The sequence below is a fragment of the Anomalospiza imberbis genome, chromosome Z, assembly GCF_031753505.1.
Source record: "Anomalospiza imberbis isolate Cuckoo-Finch-1a 21T00152 chromosome Z, ASM3175350v1, whole genome shotgun sequence".
Classification (NCBI taxonomy): domain Eukaryota; kingdom Metazoa; phylum Chordata; class Aves; order Passeriformes; family Viduidae; genus Anomalospiza; species Anomalospiza imberbis.
In genome coordinates, this window is record NC_089721.1 from 59,727,983 (window position 1) to 59,737,567 (window position 9,585).

Consider the following 9,585-nt stretch of genomic DNA (forward strand, 5'->3'; position numbering starts at 1 on the left):
ATTTCTTTCATGTGTAGCTTGTGAATTTTGGCTATTAACTAAGACAAAAAATGTGATGAAAGAAGAAAATTAGATTGTAATGTTACAGTACAAAGCAGATTGTCAATTTACATTTACTAAGATAGATGAGGAAATTTTGTGAGACAAAATATAAAATGGACAAAGAAGTGTAGCAGTAGCTACCCTTCACTAAGTCTAGATTCTCCTGTCTTTTAACACACTAGGTATTATTAGGTGAGTTATTGAAATGTCTCCTTTAATCATGTGACCCTCAGAGGGATCTTAAATTTTAATCTATTACATGGCTACTATAATTCCCTGAAACAGTTTCAGATTTTCCATTTGAAGAAGCTTGTAGAAATGTAACAGAAGGCTTAAGTGCCAGTCAAAAGCACAATGGTACCAGGTATCCCACAAAAGTACATCTGTGTTTTTAATTCTGGGTCAAGAATAAAATCTCTTTGTTTTTTGAAGTATCTGTAGGCCTTATTTTCATTACCAGAAATGTCCAGAAAAAGTTTGGTTTCTCCAAACAACAAATAAAAGTCAAGGAAAAGTAAAAACAAGCACACAATTTTAAAAAGTGGTTCTGTTTCTAAAGCCTTCAACCAACAAACCTTCAGTAAATTTGCTTTGATTGGACAGAAAATCAAGATCTTGATGATGAAGAGTAAATCTCTGGAATTCAGGATGACATTTAGAAAAAACACAAGAAACCCTCATGCTAAACTGCTATTTACTTCTTTCCTTCTGGCTTTTTGATACTAATCTGGGAAAAAAGTCACATGAAGAACATCTGAGTCAGCTGTTATTCTAGAATAGTCTGATTTTCTCAGCTGGATTTGCTATCCATGTTCTTTTATTAAAGCTTTGATTTAGTACCAGATGTTTTAATGAAAAATTGTCCAGAATTACAGAGACATATAAGTAACTGCTAAAATATTCCCTGGTTTTTGCAGGAAGAGCAACTCTACAACAGACGTTCTGACAGACACCCATGTCCTTAGGCTGTGCCGAGTCCCTCCGGGAAAGACCATGCACTTTTAAGAGAACAGCAGCCTATTTTCCCAAGGCCTTCTGTGTGCCAGGGTGTAGGAGGTTACTCAGAGTCATGTGGACACAGACCACTTTCTGACCGGTCTAGCTGCTGAGGCAGTATTAATAAAAAACTCAGCCTGAATGTGTCTGACAATGAGACTTCAGGTTGTGAAAGGCTCTCCCTCTTACTTTTCCTGTGCTTTTTGAAACTCTCTTGTGTGTCTCTGAAAGGCAATTATGAAATACTGACATTGGGTGGCATGCTCTCACACCTGTATTTTCTCATACAAAGATCCAATGATCAAGCTCAATCTTTTGATTAGAATTAAAATTTGATTACAATTGTAAGAAAAAGCATACAGTTTGAACATGATTTTGAAAAGGACAATCCTGTATTTTCAAAGCTAAGTACTTAGTGGAAAAATCCCTATGACTGGCTTCTACCACATGAAATTATGCTTATTTACAGAAAATGTTATGGGTGTCCTTGACTCTGCCCTAGTGTCAGTTTTACATAGCCCATAAAAATCTGCCTTCCCCAGGCAGCAGTGTTGATGGGACTCATGTCCCCGAGTGTGGGCCACCAAACTTCTTACCAGTTAAAATTCTCCAGGCTGCAGGTAGATTTGTTAAGTGTGACATGCTTAAGGAGCAATGCAGCAGAGGTGAGAAATCTTCTGGTAGAAGACTGCTCCCAAGTCAGACAGTCCACATAGTTCCTGTGTAGTGACATTCTCATTTAAAATCTTGGGGGATATGCAAACATTGTATAATATCCATCACCACCCTTGATTTCCTTAATATAAATGGGGAGCTTTCTTAATTTTCTTTTTTGTCCCTGAGCTTTCTTAGTTTTGTCTCTGTGTTGGTTAATCTTCAGTATCTGATGTGCTATCATGGTGGTTTCAGAGTTGGACTCAGACCACCATAGGAAAGCACTGCTACTAGACAGCAGAAAATGTCAATTAATTTCTTACTTAAAAAGAAACACAACAGATATATTTTCAGTGCTTTTTGGAAATCAGTTTCTTTAAAGCCTAAATCTGAGTCCTAGATGGATATCTTCACTGGTGAATATCCAAGGTGATATTTCTCAGCACCTCCAGATCTCAGGGAGACCTGGTGCCAAATCTGAAGTCAAAGCTGGCTGGAACACAAGAGGAAAGGGAGGATAGGTAAAGAAAAGCTTCAGAGAAACAACTGACATGGTAGGACATTCAGACTGAAATGGAACAGGCCTTGCTTGCATGACAGGCACACACCTTTTGTTTTGTACTTTGGCAGACATCACCTCTGATATCTGTTTCACACCCCTCAAGTATGCAAAGAGCTATAGCTCCTGGTCGTTAAAACCAGCTGTCAGTCAGCCACAAAACCTGCTCTACAGGTGGCAGAGTCAATGGCCGGGGGCAACAGCATCAGCAGGACTACTTCCTGCAGTGGCACTGCTGGCCAAAGAGCAAGGATTTTGGACCCCTCCCTCCCATGAGTCTTGGCCCCCATCTTCCCAGCCTTTCTGCACTTGCTATCCTCCCTGCTGTACGACTCTCCTCTGCCTTCCCCTCAGTGTTGTGTTACTTCACCTGTTGGCTGAATACCCTCTGAGAAAACCTACCTGAAAAAGCAGCCCAAATAGCTCAAGTCTCCTTTTTATCCCGCCTGTATTCATACCTCTTCTCCTGAGCCCTGTCCACATCCTACTTGAAAATGAATCCTTGGAGCGTGCATGCCTTTCTTCCTTGTGCTTGTGTAGCAGCTGGCATGTTGGGGCCATTCATTATTGCCACAGGTACATGAACAAAATAAAACTGAAAATTATTCTTGCCGAGACCACTCTCTAGGGTGGGTGAGCCTAATGTGGGTGAATCTAATTTTTCATCTGCCAAATACAGAAATGTAGTTACAGTTACAAGGAACAGTGGTGCTAGCTTTGGGAAGGTCACTGGCTCCCCACAGCTTGCTATGGACTGGGTAGTAAAAAGAGAATCCAGAGAGAAAGGGCACAAATAGGCAACCATTCAGCACAGGTCTCACGAGAACTTCTAAACGCCCAGAACAGCAGCCGGCACGGCCCCAAATCCCGTGTGCCCGGTGGAGACACGGAGATACAGACACAGAGGCGGGTCCCGAGATGGCCCTGAAGACGGTGCCCGCCGTGACATCCTCGCCGAGCGGGCAGGGCAGCTCCCTCCCGGGTGCATCCCCCCATGCCGGGAGCCAGCTCGGCGCAGGGCTCGGCGAAGCGCTGCCTCCCCGGCCGCGCCGCGGCACTCAGCCGCGGCACGGCCCCGCAGCGCCCCCGGCCCGCCCGCGGCCCCCCGCGCCCAGCCCTGACTTACGTGGGGGCCGCGGGCCAGCGGCTCCCGGCGCGGAGGCGCGTTCGTCCCCATGGCGGCCGCCGGTCCCCGCCGCTTTCCCGGACCGGCTCTGCCGCTGCCAAGCCGAGAGACGCCCGGGACCGGGGCCGGGGCCGGGGCTGGGGCCGCGCCGGGACCGCCCCGCAAGCGCCGCCCTCCGCCCGCCGCCGGGAGGGGCGCGCGGCGCTGGAAGGCGCCGGAGGGTCGAGGGATGAGGGGGCTGTGCTGAGGCTCCTCGGTATTCTGGGGTGGCCCAGGCGTCCAAGGCTTTAGCACTGCGTGCGCTAAGGACGTGCGCTATCCCCGCAGGGCAGCGTGGGAAGCGGATTTCTACTCCGGGTATCCCCCGGTATCGCCTCCTTGTGCTCCCCTCGGGGAGCCATTCCCCGGCTGAGTGCCCTCAGGGCACTCACAGCGGTGAGGAAATACAGGCAACTTTACTGCTGCCAAGCATCTCTGTGGACATTACCCGCTAATATCCATGACAGCTGGTGTGTTAAACGTCACCAAGACTACCCAGATCCGGTGAGAACAACAGGAATCTGCAGCTGTCTCAAGGCAAGGAACCTGTCAAGTGAGTCTTCCCAAACACAGGTTTGGAAGACAGCAGCAGCCAGAGCTTCACAAGCCTGATTCCAGTTTCTTCTTGTCCCAAGACAATGTTTCAAGGCTGTGACATACTGTGTCTTGTAGCTGTACCTCTGGCCTCTTGGAAGTCCTGGGGCCTGTGTCCACCCTGTGCCAAGGGAGCCCTGAAGTTACCCTTCTCATGAAGAGCCCCAAGCTGATCTAGACACCTGTGTGACCACAAATTTGTGGGTCATCTTGGGGTGTTTGCAGTATTTTTGTGAATGTCTTTTGATTTTTGAGATGTGTGCCTTAGTGTTTGCAGAGAAATTACTTGTCTCCAACCATTCTCTCCTTTCCTGCTTGTTTTTTTCCTGGAACACAGATGTTCAAAGTGACACATAAATTTATAGCACTTTACTCCAGTAAGCAGGTCAGCACACAGCACCTGTAAATTCTACTGACTGGCTTTTTCTCTGTGACCAGATTTACACCTGTACACAAACAATTCAACAGTAGTGTCCATGACTATTGCTGTGATATTTTAATTTACATCAGTGTGCTCCACTGGTATATGTTTTGATACCTCCCTTGTAGCCATGGCAGTTTATAACTGGCAGTTTATAATTTTTTTTTTTTTTTTGCATTCTGTTACCACAATGTTTTCCTAGCTGCTCATTTTATCCTGTTAAATATCTACAAGGTAAGTTACTAAATAAAACATCAGAAAAAAAGGAAGGACAATAAAGCAGCACAAAAGACTCTAAAAAGGTGGGCATTTGTAGAATTGGAGAAGAAGGCGGCATTTTCTTAGTTTGCTGTAAACTCTACATTGCATTTCCCCCCCATTTTACACAGTGTGCAGATGTGTGATTCTCTTTTCAATATATTTTCACTGTGAGTTCTTTGCTGTTCTTTCTTTGTCTCAGAAATATACATAATTTTTTCTGTCTCTAGTCCAATCTGAAACCCAGCAATGTTACACTGTGTTCTACTGAAGTCTCATTCTGCACATATGTATTTTCAGCTCTTATTTCTTCTCAGCATTGAAACATCCAATTAACAGATTTTCTTCCCCCAGGGCTGCATTACAGTGGTGTATATGTGTAGGCATACGCATAAAGATATATGCAGGTATATAGGTTTTAAACATACTGGCTGGCTGTGGGAGAAAACAATCTGTATTGAAATTTCCCTTTGTGAGATACTTGGTTTCTAAAATTTCTCTGTTGTTGACAAAAAGAGAACTTTAGATTTAGAACTTGAGGCTCTATTTTTTTCCTCTGGGACAAGACTACTAAGGAGAAAAGCCCAAATTCCCTTGGGCTTCTCCAGGCAGCATTCCTTTCTTACTGTACTTTTCCACTTTTGCAAACATTTGTCATCCTGCTTCTTCAAATGTCACTGATCATTTGTTTGGCACGCGACCTTTACTTCCTACTCTACTGATGATTAGTACCCTTAGAGATGGGCCTTTGTTTTGGATTGATACACATGAGAGTTCATTTATTTAGCTCATTTTTTTTCTTTAGTACTGTATTCTGTAGCACTGCAGAAAATTCTTGTCTGCCAGGAATATGTCTGTTGTGCTACAGGACTTTTTACTTTTGCTGAAATTTAGCAAAAGCAGGAGCTCAAGAGTCTGGGTTTTCAGCCTGGGACTTCATTGAGTCTGCTCTGAAAACTCACCAACTCCTTCAGACAAATGAGTACACCCGAGTGCTTGTAGTCAGGTGTTCTTGTCCTGGTTGCTTGTGCCATGTGAGTTGTACTGATGTTTTACCCAATGTGCAGAAAACCATGTCTTCGAAGGTGCAGTAAAGTATCCCCAAGGTGTTTGAGGCTCTCAGTATTATGTGCCTTTGTCCTGGCCTCTCCAGCTGAAAGATGATTGTTATTCTCAGGCAACCTCTACAGACATGCCTGTGTAGATGCAGTAATTCATAAGTGTAAGGCTTTATTCAGGAGGGATGGCAGAGACTGCATAAAATAAACCTTTAACAAGGTTTTCCCTCACTATCCCTTGATTTAGAACAGCAACAGGTCATTTCTGTAATATGTCCATGTCCTAGTTTTAGGTGGGATAAGTAAATTTTTGTCCTAGTAGGTGGTATGGTGTTGTGTTCTGAATTTAGTATGAGAATAATCTTGATAACAGACTTATAGTTTCAGTTGTTACTAAATTTATAGTACTGTTTATACTAAGTCAGAGAATTTTCAGCTTCTCCTGCTCTGCCATCAAGAAGGCTGGCAGGACACAAGAAGCTGGGAGAGGACACAGCCAGGACAGCTGACCCCAAGTGGCCAAAGGGATATTCCATACCATATGATGTCATGCTTAGCATATGAATTGGGGAGGAAAGCTGTATGGGGCCTGCTGCTTGGGAAGTGGCAGAATCAGTGAGGAGACAGTAAGCAATTTCTTTATGCATCACTCACTCTTTTATATATTCAAATTATTATTGTTGTTGTTGTTCTTGTTCTTATTATTAATCATCACCACCATCATTATTAATATGTTCTCTCTGTCCCCATTAAACTGTCCTTATGTAAATCCAGAAGTCTGAGTCTGCTGATTTTCTGCCTCTTCTTGATGCGAGGGTGGACTGAATGAGCAGCTGCGTGGTGTTTCATTGCCATCTGGGGTTAAACCACGACAATCCACCACTCCTTCTCTGCACGCAAGACAAATGGAGAGGGTTGTGTTCTCAATCTTTAGCAGGCTTGTGAGACACCTGAGGTTGTACAAGCTACTTGGACTTAACTGAGCGCCTGCCTTCTCACACAAAACCAGACCTTCAAGTGCCTTATCTTGTCTTCTGGCCTCTCCTTTAAGGAACAAGTCTTGGTAAAATGCTGTTGCCCAATGTCAACTCTGCCTACAGTCTAAAAGAAATATTGCATTTTAAATAACATATTGGTCAATTTTTATCAATTTGGCAGAAGTTTCAATTTCTCCCTCTCTTCCCCTGCTTTGATGAAATCAGTGACTTGCAAATAGCAATAACCCCATTGAACAGGGTGTTCTAAGAAAGAGGGAACTGCGCAGGGAACTCAAATTGTGCTGCTTGCATTGCCTTCTGCTGGCCAGTTAGGGCAGCTGACATGTTGCTGATTGCAGCCTCGCTGCTTGATAATGAAAGGGGAATAAAAAAGACTTTGTCTTTGTAAAGCTGTATGTCATATTAAAATGAGTGTAGTCATATATAAGACATACATGTATGACTTCACACAGCCATGTCTGTTTTCCACACATCTTCACTGACAAGGAGCAGAAAAAAAATCATCCATGTCCACACTTCAGCTTCCTCCACACCTAATACCTCATCACTTGGGCAGGGCATAAAGTCTCCAGACTGTATAAACTGCCAAGAGATCAAGTGAACCTCTAAGAGGTTGCTGAAGGCCCAGGCAATACTAGCAGGAAAAGGGTGATGTTACCTCCCTTTCAATAGGAAAGGTCAGTATTCAGAGCACTGAGATGCTGCTGCAGGAAGCTGAGAGTAAATGTTAAGTCCTCTAAGCCCTTCTAGGATATACCTAGGTCTCTCTGCTTTAGGGCAAGAAGGGACAGAAGGAAATTTTCAAGTAATCTCTGATTAAACAATTAACCTTGCTTTACTATATTTTCTTGCTTTACCCTCCTTTATTTGCCTCCAGGCTGTTCTTTTAAAAAAGCATGTGAAGAACGACCACTAAGAAAAGAGCAGACTACTGTTATATAGCTCATGCAGGCTCAGCTAAAAATGTCACCACAAACACTGGAGGAATTCAGTACAACAGTTAGCACAGTAAAGTTGCTGAAGGAGAAAGGAAGGTCTAAACTTCCAGAATGACAGAAATAAAGGTGATTTCTACCAGCCACTGCCGCGAGGGACTGTGGATGAGGCAGACGAGCTGGGGCCTTCCCCTCCCCTTTTCATCCGCTACATGAGTGCCTGACCAGACTGAAAGAAGTGGAATGTGGATCCTGGACTCACAACAGCAGAGACTCTGTACCAAGAGGGAGGTGAATGGAAAAGCTCTGTGTAGAAAAGCCCCAGGTTTGCAGACTTAGTAAGACCCAGTATTTACACAGATTCAAACAGATGATGATTAAAAGACCTTACTGATATTTACCAAAAAGACCAATACTTCATGAAAGTCCAAGTGTGTTAATGTGGTAAAAGTCCTAAAGTTTCTATAGCTAGTAACATACAGTATGGTGAATGGTTAATATATTTAGGTGAACACAGCTCATTAAAATAAAACCAGTAGCCTCCACAGTATAATAGCATCTTTCTGCTAGCAGGAGCAATATCAGATTTGTTACATGTTCACAGCCTGTTACAACACTCAGTGAATTCAGATCTTACTCCTTAGCCAGTTTTTGGCTAAGTCCTCTGCTGTATCCCAATAATGTGGCTGTAACACCACAAGCTATGTGGTGTTAGAGGAAAACATTTACCCCTGCTTTTCCACTTTCAAAAGCTTCAAGCTCTGAAGGATCCTGCACAGATGGAGTGCAGTGTAGTGTTTGTATGGTGATCATCTTCTGACTGTTCAGGCAGAAATAAACTGCAATCCCTGATACATTTTATTGAAGCAGGAGTCTGGAAGCACTAGATTTATATAGCTAAGTATGTATGGAAGCAAGCTGAAGGTGGGATTCATTTGAGGTGGTATGGAGTGTTTACCTGGAAAACAAGAAAGGCCTATCTGGTGTCCTGTATTTAAAGAAGGTCACATTTTACTTAAAAGTTTTTTTCTGTGAAGATTTCAGATTCCTTGGTTACTTAGGCTGACACTTGTTTTGGTGCTCCAGAAGGGAAATAAGAGCAATAAATATTTTGAGAAAGGTGCATGATTAGCTCCAGGAAAGCCATGTGGATCTTAGAATTTTCTAAGGAGGCCTGTGATCATTATGCAAGAGTCACAAGATCTAATTAGGAAAACAGATCCATGGGACTGTTAGTCCATGTCAGATCTGACTTTTGACAGAAAAGAGCACTTGCTTATTTTGGACAGAACATACCTGTCTTAGGATGGTCCTTAGACACCTCTGCCCTTAACCAAATTTTGGGAAAATACCTTTACCTGCCTTCTACCTCAGGGGTGTGATGAGGTGTACCAGGGGGACCAGTCAAGATTCAGCACTTTCCAATAAACCCTGGTTCTTCACAGAGCTGGCTCTTTATGAAGGATGCACTGTCGTCAGGTGTCAGAGCATGAGAGAGCTCTGGCTGATGTTCTCAGAGCTGTCTGTCATGTCTTCCCTGACAGAGCTGTGAGAGGCTCTGAGATGAGATGTGTCATCATATGTCTAGGCTTGAAAGCTACCCTGGGAAAATTTAGCCAGCTGTTCCGGTATAACCCTGAGGACTGCTGACTCTCTGTCTTTGGTCAGAGCAGGGGAAGCATAAGATTTTCTTCCACAGCTTAAATTATCTGAGCAGGAGTGGACAGCTAAGGATCAAAATATAGAGGTTTTTGGTTAGTAGCAGATAGACGAGAGAAAAAAACACACTCCCATGAGAAAACAACAGTGATCCATGTCCATACAAGGATTTCTTCTCTAAAGAATGGTCATCACAGTTAGCAATAAGCCTTGTCCCAGCCTTACCTGGAAAGTGTCATACTGGGT

The 9,585-nt window shown here is 43.7% G+C and overlaps 1 protein-coding gene and 1 long non-coding RNA gene across 2 annotated transcripts in view; one reads left to right on the forward strand and one right to left on the reverse strand.

Moving 5' to 3' along the window:
• GNE (glucosamine (UDP-N-acetyl)-2-epimerase/N-acetylmannosamine kinase) overlaps positions 1-3,534 on the reverse strand; it is a 34,343-nt gene extending 30,809 nt beyond the window's left edge. Inside the window, exon 1 of the mRNA XM_068176104.1 lies at positions 3,378-3,534. Coding sequence (XP_068032205.1) covers positions 3,378-3,428 — 51 coding nt within the window. The 5' untranslated portion in view covers positions 3,429-3,534. The remainder of the gene's footprint in view (positions 1-3,377) is intronic.
• Positions 3,535-3,632: 98 nt separating this feature from the next.
• Positions 3,633-6,875, forward strand: LOC137464772 (uncharacterized). Its single transcript, XR_010994415.1, has 2 exons — positions 3,633-3,969; positions 6,522-6,875. It is a non-coding gene; the product is annotated as an uncharacterized lncRNA (long non-coding RNA).
• The last annotated feature ends 2,710 nt before the right edge of the window (positions 6,876-9,585 follow it).